Source organism: Mastomys coucha, unplaced genomic scaffold, assembly GCF_008632895.1.
Source record: "Mastomys coucha isolate ucsf_1 unplaced genomic scaffold, UCSF_Mcou_1 pScaffold13, whole genome shotgun sequence".
NCBI lineage: Eukaryota > Metazoa > Chordata > Mammalia > Rodentia > Muridae > Mastomys > Mastomys coucha.
The window spans coordinates 49,200,557-49,215,749 of record NW_022196895.1 but is presented as its reverse complement, the minus strand read 5'-3'; the positions used below and the strand labels follow the sequence as shown (position 1 = coordinate 49,215,749).

General features: G+C 45.4%; 1 protein-coding gene across 1 annotated transcript; it reads left to right on the top strand.

Annotated features, from left to right (window-relative positions):
• Window positions 1-1,483: 1,483 nt before the first annotated feature.
• Ppic (peptidylprolyl isomerase C) lies at window positions 1,484-14,294 on the top strand. The gene is made up of 5 exons (XM_031365691.1): window positions 1,484-1,697; window positions 7,169-7,282; window positions 7,703-7,796; window positions 9,468-9,652; window positions 13,527-14,294. Exons 1-5 carry the CDS (start codon window positions 1,581-1,583, stop codon window positions 13,653-13,655), a joined length of 639 nt encoding a protein of 212 aa, XP_031221551.1. The 5' UTR covers window positions 1,484-1,580; the 3' UTR covers window positions 13,656-14,294.
• Window positions 14,295-15,193: the final 899 nt, after the last annotated feature.

Genomic DNA, 15,193 nt, shown 5'->3' with positions numbered 1-15,193 from the left:
AAAAAAAAAAAGTAGACACGTCATTCATTTTACAAACATTGGACAATATTCATCCTTCTTCTACTTGGGGCATTGTGCCAGACCTGAATCATCAGGAGAAATAAAAACAGTCACCGTCTCTGTTCCCTTGGTGGTTGCTTCAGATAAGAGAGACAGAGATAAGCACAGATAAATATATACAGTCACCTAGCAGGGTCATCTCAGAGAGATAGCCTGGCTCTTCAGTGGGGATTCCTTCTCCTGGTGGGGTAAGGCAGGAAGCGCTTGGGTCCTAGAATGTATCTGCTCTGCCTTAACATGCAGCAGCTACACCTTCTGTCTAAAAGAAAGGCTTCAGGGTCTCAGATGCCGGGGTGCTTATCCAAAGGCCATCTTGGTTTGTAATTTATGGCATTAGTCCTAAATGTGTGTCTGTGTGTGTCTGCGTGTGGGGGGGGGGGGGGGGGGGGGGGGGAGGAAGGGAGGAGAGAACACGTAATTTCAAATTTAATTTTAGTGACACTTTATTAAACCAAAACATTCTCCTGAATTCACACTTCAAAATGTAGCGTTTTAAAATGACCCTATCCAGACTATAAGATTATAAGATTATATCCTCATTGTGGAACATCTGAGAAATAAGAAAACTACAGGGAAAACTATTATGTGTATTTCTAGCATCACAGCTGTTGTAAATGTCTCCTCCAGTCTCAGGTAGCTCAGGCTGGCCCTGGACCTAACTATCTCCGAGGATGATGTGAATAAACTTGAGCTTCTCGTTTTCTTGCGTCTACCTTCCAAGTGTTCAGATTACAGGCGTGAGCTGTCCCACGCAGTTTATGTGATACAAAGGCTCCAACCCAGAGCTTCCTACCTGCTTGCTAGGCAAGCATTCCGCTACCCAGGTATCTCTTGCAGTTTTTATATTTCATATTTTCAGAGTTAAGTTCGGATTTTCAATGTGGTTTTGCACATGAGAGTTTGGTTTTTTTTTTTCTTTCTTTCTTTGTTTCATTAAAAAAATGCAATGAGAACTTCTCCACGTCATTAATTTTCTGTTGAAAAAAAGAAAAAAAAAACATCCTACAGCTAGCTACACCTCACAGCCCAGTTTGAGTACTTTTGTTTTCGGAGGACCCTATCCGGCCCTTGTTCAAGGCCTGTGTAAGGGCTTTCCAGAAAACCGTGGAGTCAGCACCCGCACAAAATCCCTCGACCTCCTTAAGTTTTTCCAATAGATTGAATCATTCGATTCCCCAAAAGCGAAAGGTAGTGGAGAAACTTGATGCAACACGCCCAGAACTCCCCGGAGGTCGGACATCCTTGTCCCAAAGGAGCCTTGTCAGTATTCTGCTCTCTGCGCAGTGCAGCTCTACCAGGCTGACTCCGCTTTGCGTCTCCCCCTACCCTGCAGCTCCCTCTGCGCCCCCAATTCCGGCCACGGTTTTGAACTTGGGAGGAGCGCGCCCCGGGTCCCCGCCCTGCCCGGATCCACCTCTCTCCCTCCCGGGACCGCGCAGGCGCAGGCGGCTAAGGGTCCGGCCACAGTCCCGGAGCCTAAGGTTGCGCCCGTGCCATCATCGCCACTTCCACCGCGCACCATGAGTCCGGGTCCCCGTCTGCTGCTGGCCGCAGTGCTCTGCCTGGGGCTCGGCGTCCTCGTGTCTTCTTCGGGGTCCTCGGGCGTCCGAAAGCGAGGTCCCTCGGTGACGGACAAGGTGATCCAGAGGCTACAGCAACTTCTGCTCCAGCGGGCCAGGCACTCGGGGCGCTTGGGCGACCGGACCGCTGTGGCAGGGTTGGAGAGAAGGGGCTTCTGAAGTGGGGCGGGAGGGGGGACTGGCGGGGGCGTGTGGATACTGACTGGGACTGCAGGGAGCTGGGGGTGAGAGCTGGAGGAGGGACTAACTGGGATTTGAGACTGGTTGGGATTGGGGGTTGGGGGGCTTAGAGGTGGCCACGCGGCAAGTGGGAGGAGATGTCCGTGAACGGTGCGCTCCCACCACCCAGGGGGGCTACTGGGCTAACTCTCGACATCCCCAGCGCCGGTTGTCCGGAATCGTCACCCGGGCGTGGACGACGTGAGCAGCTTGGGAGCCGGGACAAGCTCGCTGTGCCCGCAGGGCCTTTCTTCTACTAGAAGGGAGGTTGCTGGAGTACTTCCTTGGCCTGGAAGTGGAACAAAGCGGGAAGAATGTAGAGGGAGGGGGGCAGGCTGAGGAGTGGGAGGCCCAGCTGCCTTCTTAGGACGTCACCCGCAGGGAAGAGCCTGAGTCCCCAAGGAGTGCTCAGATGAGAACTGTCCTCTTCTGTTTAGGAACTGTCACCCTTCAAGAGGAAAGGGGCACAGTTTAAAACTTTGTGGCTGGGCCTGGGTTGAGCTCTAGGCAGCTTGACAAGGCAACGCTCTGACTCTTAAGGCAGGCATGTGGGGGAATCCCCAGGAACTCAGTCCCTACAGTTTCCACTGCCAACTCCATTTCAGTCTGTTTTATCAGAGGATGAAAAGAAACGATGCTGGAAGGACGGGAAGGAGGGACTATTGTGGTGGGGTAATGACCACTTCTAGGGGAAAACAAAATTCCAGCAGTCTGGGAACAGGATGGAAACAGCAGAAAGTGGTCTTAATGACCAGTCCTGGTTTGAACTGGGAATGATAGCTCAGGATTAGTAGAAGGTTTGAAGCCTCCATGGCAGGCTCAACCGAAGAGCCAGCAAGGAGAGGGAAGTGAGCCCAGCTATCCAGGCACTGTCCCGAGACCCCCAAACCAGCACGATTTCAGTAACATCTCTCCTCAGGCAGCCCCCTTGATCTTTTAGGTATTCTAAATCGAAAAACTGAATTGTGCAAGCCACAGAGCTACAGCATGTTTGGTCTGCAGATAACTATTTCAAATCAAACCATAAACATAAAGTTCATACAACTATGAAAGAGCAAAGGAAGCGAGCCTGATATAGGACGGGTGCCATTTTAAAATACCTGACCGATGAGGGAAAAGTCAACCTGGGAAAGGCTTGGGCGCTAAAGGGAATTGCTTGTGCAAAGGTCTACAGGTGGGAAAGCCATTCTTGCCCCCAGAGCTCGCCTAAAGAACACCTTGTCTTAGGGGTAGAACTGAGGGCTTGATTTTTCACCCAGCTTACTAAGTTCTGACAGCCAGAGGTGTAGGTGAGCCTCTCACAGATCTGCTTTGGTGAGACTCTTGAGTTACTTAACCAGTGTGTTACAACAATTTAGTATGGTGAAAAATAGAGACATTAAAATGGAAATGTAGGTCAACTGTCTTTGACTCTTACCCACAGTCCTTTCTTTCACTATGACTCTATTTAAAGCTAGGAATCTGTAAATTAGAGGCCTGGGGGGCTGCTCTGCCAGACACACAGTAGGGGATCCTGCCTCTGTTTCTGTCTCTGCCTCTGCAGCCTCCTGCCCATCTGGTGCTTGGGGTCACATACTCAGTATCCATTCTCCAGTAAATGCCATTGGTTCCATAGTAAGCCAGCACAGAGTACATAAAAATCAACACTGCCCTCTTCCCCGAGTTAGTCATGTCAGGATGAGGTGGTGGCCAGGTGACTTTGGGCATGTTAGCTATTGTGTGAGACTCCGTTTCTTCTTCTCAGAAAAGTAAATGGAATCCGATAAGTTTCCAGTATTATGGGTATATTTGGAGGCTGTGTGTCTCTCTGGACAGAATATGGATTTTTGGCAGATTGAGTGTGATAAAGCAGGTAAGTGTTATAGTGTGTGGTCCCATGCTGTGTTTGTCCATGAATCCTAGTGTGACAACCTCAGTTTGGAAGCAGTTGTCACTCATCTTACAGGTGAGGAATCTAGCTCAGTTTTAGCTTACTGAAACCCCCATGCCCAATTATTAGTGGAATTGAGTTTAATCATCTCCAACCCGGTGTCTTCTTTGGTGAATCTGACAGTAGACAGACACAGATAGTCCAGGATCTGTTTGGTCAGGCTTCCGAACCCCACATCCCTCCTTTCTACCCCCTCAAGCCTTCAGTGCCCTGTAATTTTCAAATAACTTTCAGAGGCAGCCTCTGGGTGTTAGAAGGAGGGTGTTAGAAATGCCTACCCACTAAGTATGGTGGAGAAACCAAATACCATCTTTCCCAAGGACCCACTCCCATCCTCCCCGTGGCCTCCATCCTTTACCATGATGCTCTATCTGATTTGCCTGTGAAGCCCAGCTTCTCTCGTTAAAAAGCATCGTTTGTAAGCGTGTTTTCTATTGCATGGGTACAGGAGCTTTGTCTGTAGTCCTTCCCTGTCTAGCCTGGACTGTGCTCCCAGGGAGCCTCAGCAATGTCGGAGAGAAGTCTTATGGAAGGAGAGGTTTGCCTGACATCTGTCTCCCCTCCTGTGGTTGCTTGCCTTCTGTTGGCATTGTGCTGAGATCTGAGAATCAGAAAGGACTGTTTCCGTCAGGTTCCAAGGTAACAAGAGGGGACCTTGGACTGAAATTCTAATGCTCACACTCCTAGCTGGGGAGGTTAGGCCCATCACTTACCCTCCTTGGCCCCCACATTCCTCCTCTGAATTAGTGATAACAGACCACTTGCTTCCCCCAAGTTAAGGATGGGAATTAATTACTGGGGGTGGTGAAGTAATTGGAGACATCGTCTCAGTCAGCTTCCCAGTTGGAGAACCTTTCTTCCTTTCTTCCTCTTTCTTCCTTTCTTTCTTTCTTTCTTAAATTTATTTATTGTTATACATAAGTACACTGTAGCTGATGCCAAAAGAGGGCATCGGATCTCATTATGGATGATTGTGAGCCACCATGTGATTGCTGGGATTTGAACTCAGGACCTTTGGAAGAGCAGTCAGTGCTCCTACCCACTGAGCCATCTCACCAGCCCCTTGAGAACCTCTTTCTGCAGCTGGTGTGGACTCCCCAGATTCTCCTTGGGCTCCACATGAGACTCATTCCCAGAGCCTCGTTTGCTTCCCTTCTTTCTGTTGCCTGGCAGAGCAGGAATCTATACATGCAGCATTTATTCTCTGCCCTATGGAACTGGCAGCAGCTCCCTGCTCCAGCCAAGGAAAAGGCCACCCCGATGCTCGGCGCCCAGAGCAAGGGTCCTGTCTGTCTGCCTTGGCTTCAGGAAGTCCTGTCAAGTGAGGAAAATATGCCCACTCTTGCTCCTGGGCCTGTTGCCCCCCTTTTGGGCCTGCCTCCCACTCCTCCAGGGTGCCCTCTCCCGACCTTCCCTGCCCTCTAGGACTTCATACACTGTGTCCTTGGGCACAGCTCACATGTTGTCCTGTCCCAGCTCTGGTTATGGTTTGCTTCTTTTTGTTCTTTTAATTTTTATCTTGACACCTGTAACTTGCTGGCCACGACCTCACACAGATCCCTGTCTCTGCCTCCCAAAGCCAACTTTATGCTGCCTCTTATACACTAGCCTTAGGACCCTGGCTCATTCAGGGACATTGCTTTGTATGCAGGTATTTAATAATTATTCGTTGGCTAAACGAGATTGGACTTTGTCATTTCCATTAGCTTTGGGAACATCCTGGTAGGATTCTTTATACTGTCCTCCTGGAGCTGAAGGGCGTGGCAATTGGGAGAAAAAATCTCAGAGATGGGTAAGCTGGGCTGTGTGCACAAATGAGATTTTTTTTTATTATTATTATTGCAGAGCATCCTGGGTGGCAGGTTCTTTTTCTTCCTCTCCTTCAGCTGCCTTCTTTTGGTGCTTTCTAAGAATTTACTCCCTTATTTTAAAAGCTTTGCAAACCTTTATCTTACAGGCTGTCTCTTTAAAATTACACCCCTGGTTTTCTTATGGGGCTGAAAATACACCCCTGGTTCACTAGCTGAGCACATTCCTTTCTCATCTGGGCCCGGAGACCCCGTGGAGAAACCACTACCATTGCCAGACTCACATGTGCTGAGGCAGCCTTTTGTCCCCGTGCCACACGGGTGGTTCTTCTCTTCTGCCACGCCTCACACGAAGAGCCAAGTCTTCCGTGCTACCAGTAAAGCTCTTGTATATAAATGATAATAAAACAGTGGCTGTTTTGGCCACGTGGAAGTGGAAATGCCACAGAAAGCACTAAATATCACATCAGCCCATGACAGGCATTCAGAGATATTGGCAGAAGCGCTTGCCTTGAGCTGGGTTTGACAGTCTTTACCAAGTGATTTTTCTAGATTGCAAGGCATCTTTTTTCTTTGACAACCCTTCTTATATCTTTTAAAGCCATCCCTTGAATGTCTTTTTTTTTTTCCCCATTCAAACAGTAAATTGGTTCATATAATCTAAACTCGCTAATAGAATGCCCTTTGACTCTGTGGCCTTTTCAAGCCTTCTGTCTCCGAATCATCAGAACATGGTGATTTGTGAAGCAAAATGTGTATAATTTCATTCCAGTTCTCAAAAAGAAACGCCAAGAGAACTTAAGGTTTAATCTGAAAAAAAAAAAAAGTGACTTGTACTTCTAGCTATGTTACCTTTCTTTTGTTCTAAGATGACAAAGAATGGACAAATTCTACTTGGGTGACAGTGGGAACAGGCTCCCTGAATGCAATGTTGAAGTGTATAGGACCTGGATCTGTAGGATCTTTGGGAGTAGCCAAGCACAGCTTGGCTTTCCTGCTGGGGACCTGTGTCTTGCTGCTCTGGGATGTGAGTGGCCCATCTTCCCAAGGACTGCTGTTGTGTTTCATAGTCCTTGGCCACTCCCTTGACAGCAAACATTTACTGAGAATTTACGAGTTTGTCCGTTCTTCTCAACATTGTTTTTTCTCCTGCCAGCAGTAAAGAGTGTTGCTTCTTTAAAGAGCCATACGCCGTGCTTCCCTCTTCGTCTACAAAGCAGGAAAGTGGGGAGAAGCAGAGCTGTGGTGTTTTCTAGGGCTTGATGGCAGTGATGGATTGAAGACTTTATAAGCTCACTCTGACCACACTGAATCAAGCTTCAAGTACCTGGCACACCTCTTCACCCATAGGTGGTGCTCAATAAATGTTTGTTGAATGACTATGTGGGAATGGACTGCCCCTATGGTGTTGTTTCTGCAACTCCAACTGGCCTCATGCTTCATGACTCTCAGAAAACACTGATGGGCAGGCTTTCCTGTAGGGGCCAGTTTTCAGATTTAACTTTGATTTAGCTCAGCTTTCTGTCTCTTTCATGTGGTGACCTTCTCCTGTGCATCTCAATTACCCACAGGTCTTCTTTGATGTGAGGATCGGAGACAAAGATGTGGGTAGAATTGTGATTGGCCTCTTTAGAAACGTCGTACCCAAGACGGTGGAAAACTTCGTGGCTCTGGCAACAGGAGAGGTCAGTCCCAGCCTTAGTGCCTTTAACCGAGGACAAGTACGGATCTTCTTTAAGACAAGACACAAAGATGTCCTCTGGAGAAATAAGAATTAATATATCAGATGATTGTGTGACATCTTAGACTTTTGCTTTCTTATAATTGTTTAAGCACTCATGTCTAGGCCTTCTAGAAATGGAGAGAAAAACATCAAGTGAGAATATAGTCTGCTCATTTTCTGCTTATTCCTAATAATACTTGATTTCTATACTTCAATTATTTTGGCCAGTTCATGATAGGCTTTTTTTTTCAGTACGTAATGCTAGGACTTAGTCAAGTTCTGTAGCTGTTTTGTTCCATCTATCTCACTCTCAGATAAACACTGTTCATCTTGTAATGTGGGTTGTTTCCTCCTGTGCATTCACTTGAACCCGTCTCTTTAGAAAGGCTACGGGTACAAGGGAAGCATCTTCCACCGCGTCATCAAGGACTTCATGATTCAAGGAGGGGACTTCACAGCTAGAGACGGCACTGGAGGTGACGTGGTCTTTGCCTTTCGCCCTTCCTGTTTGGCCAAGCTGATGCCGAAGCGTTAGAGCTGAGGCCGTGCGTGCTTTGAAGACTGAGTTACGGTTCTTGCAAAACTACAAAGGGCTAGGGATGTAGCTCAGTGGTAGAGCACTTGCCCAGCATGCACAAGGCTTTGGGTTCCATCTCTAGCACCATACAATAAGAAAAAAGGCTTACAAAACGGGGTGGAGAAGGGGTGGAGGGAGTGGGGAGGGGCACTGGAGAGATGGTTTAATGGTTAAGAGCACTGACTGCTCTTCCAGAGGTCCTGAGTTCAATTCCCAACAACCACATGGTGACTCACAACCATCTGTAATGGGATCTGATGCCCCCTTCTGGTGTGTCTGAAGACAGCTACAGTATACTCATACATACATAAAGTAAATAAATAAATCTTTTTCAAAAGTGGTGCGGGATATGAAGTGCGGGGTGGAGAAGAGAAATGCACTCAGGTTTCTTGGGGATGAGATTTGCAGAGAACCAGGCATAGAAGCAATTCTAGCTGCTGCTGCAACTCCTGACCTCAGGGAACCGCAGCTGGCTGTGGCACCCGTGCCCGCCCTCTGGCACCTGCTTTCTTACCAGAGTCCAGCAGGAACAGTGGCAGCTTTACTTTGCCCTCTCTTCTATTTTTATTCTCTCCCCTGTTCAGTGTGCATATGTGTGGGGGTGGGTTGGGGGAATCTTAGGTTAAATTTTTCTGAGTTTGGAAGAGAGGACATTTTGGACCATCTAGCTTAGATCTCTCTGAGCAGAGCCATCCTCCAGGCTACCTCCCGTGTTCTAGACTAACAGCTTTAAACTTCTTGAATTTGGTTTTCACTTCTGATATTTCTCGCCGAGCCAGGTTTTTGAGGTTGGCAGTCACTGGGCAGATAGAGGGGGGCAGGACATGCTCTTGGGGGTGCTGGAACATGGGATGGGTGTTTCTCACAGGCCACACTGCTGCTGTGGGGAAAGCGCTCCCACTGTGGCTGCTAATTTGCTAGAACTCCCAGGACACACGTGTTCCTAGTTTTGATCATCCTGTGTCCTACCGGCTCTGGAGTCACACCTGTCACTTACAGACCAGCTGCTATTCTTGGCGCTGAGGCAAGAAAGAGCCGTGGGCTTAGTCAGAGAGCCAGATGTTGCAGTTCTGCTCTGCTAGAGTTTTATAACTCTCCTACCAAAAACCAGGAGTGAGAAGACCTGTTCTGTGGGACTCCTGTGGGGTTAAACCAGCGTATTTGCTCAGTGCTTGGTTATCTGTGAGTGCCAAGATATGAGTGACCTAGGACCAAATTCTCCTGAGCATATGGCAGAGGCAGAGCCACCAGGATAGCTCAGACACCTTTCTGCCCTGCTTTCAGAAGCCTTCTTCCCTTCAAAATGAAATCGCTGACCCATTTGGTCAAATTCTGGCTTGAGGCCATGGGGACTTTCATCCTGTGCCATGTTAAGTAAGGCCTCCTCTGGTTCGGTTCAGACTCTGGGCTCTCTTTCCTTCAGGAGTCAGTTTTGTCATACGCACTCACTTCTTGCCTTTGCCCAGCCTCAATCCTGTCACCTGTAGGCTTCTAATTACATAGAAGACTCACGTTTCTCTAAAGAGTTCACGTTTCCATCTGTTGTCATCCTTCCTTTGGCCTCATACAGGTATGAGCATTTATGGTGAGACATTTCCTGACGAGAACTTCAAACTGAAGCATTATGGCATTGGCTGGGTCAGCATGGCCAACGCTGGACCAGACACCAACGGGTCCCAATTCTTCATCACCTTGACCAAGCCCACCTGGTTGGATGGCAAACACGTTGTATTTGGAAAAGTTCTAGATGGGATGGTAATTTGAAATATCTTTTTTTCTCTCTTACAAAGCTTTATATTTATGATAAATAAATGTGATTCACTGAATCTTCAAATGGGTTCTTAGATACCTATTACACTATGGGTAGAGTTTTTGAAGGTGAGCAAGCTATTTATGGCATAGTATTTTAATTGCCAGAGGCATTAAAGGAGATATGGAAGAAGTTAGGTACTTCAGTTAATTTAAGAATCATAACCAAATAAACCAAGGATTTAATATACATTCAATGAAATATTATTTGATATTAAAACATAAGAACATTTAAATGTATACTATAACATGTATATACGTATATATATGGTCTATCTATCTATCTATCAATCATCTATTTACAAACATTTTGAAACCTTATCGAATCACAAAAAGACAAATAGTGTATGAGTTTAATTATATGAGATAGAGTAGTCAGTTCATAGAGACAGAAATAAGATTGACAATAGTCAGGGATAAATACAAAGTTTAGTTTTGCAAGTTGACAACACATCTGGTTGCATGCATGTAAACATTACTGAGCTATGTACGCATTTTGTGACTTTTCTTGGGAAGACATGAACAAACATCTATCTAGTCACCCTAGATAGAACACTGATAACAGACCAGTGGAGTGACTCTACTGAAATACAACTTGGCAAAACACTGTGTTTACTGGGGTTTCTTCTAGGAGTCTAGGTGAGGGTTTACTTACAGTAGCATGAATGATTCAAAGGCAGCTACATCACGAAAGCTACAGCCTTGGAGCTTTCTGCATGGCCTGCCAGCAGTTCAACTGTCCTAAGAGTTTCCTCTGCCTATAACAGTTGTTATTCCTTGTATAACTTGGGGGAGGTGACTTGTGAATCTTGTAAATTTCAGGGACTTTCTGAGATTTGTGAATTGTTTACCCCCGAGTCTTAAGAAGGTTTCCTCTAAAATAGAAATGTTTCAATGTGGAGGATATTGCTACACAACAGTCCTTAAAAATAGGTTGATAACAAATTTTTTGTTATATTTTTCTTACCACAATTAAAATATTAGCCTGCAGGTAGTTCACAATTTCAAATCCTAACACACTCAGTAAGCAGAGGCAAGCAAATTTCTGGATTTGAAGCCAGTCTGGTCTGCATAGTGAGTCCCAGGCTAGACAGAAATACATAGTGTTATCCTGTCTCTGAAATAAAATAAAATAAAATAAAATATTATAGCCAAGTGTGATGGCACATGACTGTAACCCCAGTACTGAAGATACAGAGACAGGAGCATTGTGATTTCAAGACTAGCTATGCTATACAGAAAGTTCTAAATCAGCCTAAGCTAAAACCAAGTTTGTCTTAATAATAAATAACAATCAAGCTGGGCAGTGGTAGTGCATGCCTTTAATCCCAGCATTTGGGAGGCAGAGGCAGGCAGATTTCTGAGTTCAAGGCCAGCCTGGTCTACAGAGTGAGTTCCAGGGCAGCCAGGGCTACACAGAGAAACACAGAGTTTTTTCTCTTGAAAAAAAACAAAAAAAACCCCAACAACAACAAAAAAACAAAACCAAAAAAAACACAATCAAAAAGCCCTGAACTCTTGTGACACAGTCCGCATACTAAGTTACATATAAAAACACGTGTTATAATAATCAGAAACAATATTAAGAGGATCCAGATCTACACTGCTAGTTATTCACTGAAAAATAACAAAGGTATCTAAATTTATAACCCAATTCTGAAAACCCTCAGTCTTCTCACCTCTCAGGATTTCTTCTATACCTGCCCGGAACTGCTCTCTCAGCCTCTGCCAAGTGTCTAGCTATTCTGGTTAACTTCTCTGTTGCTGTGATAAAACTCTGACCCAAAGCAACTAGGACGGGAAAAGATTTTGTCTGCTGAGACGCTTATAACCAAAATTGGGGAGAAAAAGAGTTTATTTGCCGTACATTTCCACATTCTTGTTTCTCACTGAACAAAGTCAGGTCAGGAACTCGAACAGGGCAGGGACCTGGAGGCAGGAGCTGCTGCAGAGACCATGGATGGGTGCTGGTTACTGGCTTGCTTCACATGGCTTGCTCAGCCTGCTTTTTTTTTTTTTTAATAGAACTCAAGACCACCAGCCTAGGGATGGCACCATTCACAATGGGCTGGGCCCTCCCCCATCGATCACTAATTAAGAAAAAGCCCTACAGGGCTATCTATCCTATAGCCCATTCTTATGGAAGCCTTTTCTCAGCTGAAGCTCTCCAGTGACTCTAGCTTGTGTCAAGTTGACATAAAACTAGCGAGCATAGGATTTATCTGGGTTCTAAGTTATAATCCGTCATCCAGGTCTGTCAAGGTAGGAACTCAAGGCGGGAACCTGGAGACAAGAGCTGAGGTAGAGGCCATGGAGGGATGTTGCTTATTGTCTTGCTCTACATGGCTTGCTCAGCCTGCTTTCTCATAGCATCTAGGATCACCTGCTCAAGGGTGGCCCAGTAGTGGGCAGGGCCCTTCCATATCAATCAACAGTGAAGAAAATGTCTCACAGACATGGCCAGAGACGGAGGCAGTACCTCAGTTGAGGTTTCCTCTCCCCGGGTGACTAGTTTGTGTCATTGATACACCCAGAACTGGCTTCCCTTCACCCTTGCTGTTTCCCTGGGATTCATTTGCATGCGAGTTGCTTTCTGTCATCTGAGTTTACACAGCATCTCACTAATTTCTGTTCTCTCACATGTTTCTACTGCTGTCCTGATTTCACCCAAAGGCCAGGAGCTGAGCCACACTCAGGACAACTCATCAGAAATGGCTTTCTTGGTCACAGTGTCCTCTGTCCTCCCGTGTGAACTTTAGGCTCAAGGTCCTGAGAAGCTGTCCAGAGCTCCTGCTGCTTGGGATTGAATTACACCCATGGCAGACGCAGCTGCTCGACAGTTGGTTTAGGTCATCTGTAAAGAAGTGAGGCCAGGGCCTGGGCTACTTTTACAAATGCTATCTGGCCTGCCCTGGCATATCTAGACTAGGGTAGGGCTGGAGCTAAAACTGATCCCAATCCCATGCTAGTAATCACAATGAGTTGTAGCAGTTAAAGAGAAATGGGTTTTGTTAGAGCCATGTATATACAAAACTAGCTAAGTCTTTTTCAAATATAAAATGCTTATTAGTAAAGAAATGGGGAAATGTATATGATTTGAGTTCCTGAGAAATAAGAGACTTTATCCTGAGTGGATTGATACTGATTGCATATGCACATATATACACACATGTGTGTGCATATATATGCAAACATATATATATATGCATATATCACACATATGTAATACTATACATTACATATAGTACATTGTGTATATACATTTATATGTGTGTGTGTGTGTGTGTGTGTGTGTGTGTGCGTGTGTGTGTGTGTTTGGGTTGTATTATATATATTATAGCACATGTACGTAAAATCCCAGAATAATCTCCTAGGTGCTCCACTCATGGTTGCATTGTTTTGAAGCCTGATCGTAGCAGATAGAAGAGTGCTGGAGTTATTTGCAAAGCAGTGCTCTTCAGCTTGCGTGGTTTTTATAATGATAAAACGTGTATCTCAGGGCCAGGGCTGTATCCGCGTTGGTAGAGTGCTTACTGAGCATACAGGAAGTATGGAGTTTGATCCGCCATGCTACTTAAACCAGTATGGTGGTGCACACAGCCATCCCAGCATTTGGGAGGTGGAAGCAAGCCTATCCAAAGATCAAGGGCCTCTTTAGTGATGTAGCGAGTTCTAGGCCAGCCTGATATGCAAGGCCCTGTCTCAGAAGAGCAACCACAAACATCTCTGACTTGTACTTCTAGAACTGGACTGGTTATTGCTGTGAATTGTCATAGCTGCTGACCCCAGATGAGCCACAGCTCTGTTTTTCTCTTTCCAGACTGTGGTACATTCCATAGAACTTCAAGCAACGGACGACCATGACCGCCCACTTACCGACTGCACCATCGTCAACAGTGGCAAGATAGATGTGAAAACACCCTTTGTGGTTGAAGTCCCTGACTGGTGACAGAAATGGCGGAAGACAGGGAACATACTGGCTGGTCCATGTGCGCATCTGTGATCCACCAGCTGTCTTTTAGTTACTTAAAGTTGTCGTTAAAAATTTCTCTCTTTTAATTTTCCAGTCTAGATTGCCATGAAGATTTACAAATCAACCACACAGCCAGATGTCTCTACAAACACCTGTCATCCCGGTATTTGGGAGGTGCAGGCAGGAGGATCAGGGGTTCAAGGCCAGCCTTGGCTACATAAGTGTGTTTGAGGCTAGCTCTAGCTTTGTCTGTGTTCAAAAAAAAAAAAAAAAAAAAACCATACCAACAACAATAAAAATTAATCGAAGTCCTGCTCAGGTACTTTAAATTGCACATGTCCTCCTTTTCTAGTGGTGCTATTTTCAAATCAGAAAACATTTGCATTGGCTATTTATTTTTACAAACACGGTTTAGTTTCACACTGTTCCTTGTGATCTCCATTTGGGTGACCTGAGGGTTTGTTTGAAGAAGGTGACTGTCATGAGGGTTAGCATTTTCTGTTCAAATAATTCTTGTTCAGGTGAAGGGAAATTTAAGCAGTATCATATGCTGTACATAGCATTAGTGTTTGGGGCTTTGATGTTCTTTATATTAATAAATACTTTTTAAATGGATTGACTTTTTTTGCAGGACTTTTTTTTTTAATTTTTATGTGATGGATGTTTTCTGTGCATGTACATCTGTGCATCATGTGTGTGCAGTGCCAATGAAGTCCTCAAGAGTCACCAGATACCCTACCCCCATCCCACCTGGTACTGGATTTACAGACAGTTGTGAGCTAGAAATTGAACCTGGGTCCTTTAGAAGAGCAACAGAGATGGGGAGGCACAGAATCTACAACCAAACATATAAGCCGATCATTCACCAAATTTCACTCAACATGTAGACCAGTTCTCAAGCTTCCTAATGCTGTGACCCTTTAATACAGTTCCCCAGCCATAAAATTATTTTCATTGATACATCATAACTATAATTTTGCTACTCTTATGAATCATAATATACATATCTGATAGCCAGGATATCTGATATGAGATGACTACCCCCCTCCCGTGCCAAGGGGTTGTGACCCACAGACTGAGGACTACTGATTTAGACTGTCATCTTGAGTCCAGTTGGGATCTTAGTTGGTAGTGTGAGTCAAGATTTAGGCTATATTTAAATGAAATGGGGACAGTACAGTCTTCTTGAGGCTATGTGATATCTTTGGTTATACAGCAGAGGCTAAGCTCTGGTTAGATAGGGAGAGATTCATGCCAGGCAGTGAAGAGTCAAAAGAAGTCTCTCTTTCATTATTTCATCAAGAAAACTACCTCAGCAAAACATGGGAAGAGAGATGTCTCTGCAGTTGAAAACACTTGTTCTTACAGAGAACCCAGGCTGACTCCCAGTATTCACATTTACAACTGTCTATATCTCCAGTTCCAGAGACTCCAACATCCACCTCTAGTCTCTATAGGCTCCTGGTATGCATATGATGCACATACATACGTGCAGGTAACACACACATAAATAA

Coding starts and splice junctions, on each gene's coding strand:
- Ppic (XM_031365691.1), top strand. CDS start 1,581: ATGAGTCCGGGTCCCCGTCTGCTGCTGGCCGCAGTGCTCTGCCTGGGG. Junction 1,698..7,168: donor GTCCCTCGGTGACGGACAAG/GTGATCCAGAGG, acceptor AATTACCCACAG/GTCTTCTTTGATGTGAGGAT. Junction 7,797..9,467: donor AGCTAGAGACGGCACTGGAG/GTGACGTGGTCT, acceptor GGCCTCATACAG/GTATGAGCATTTATGGTGAG.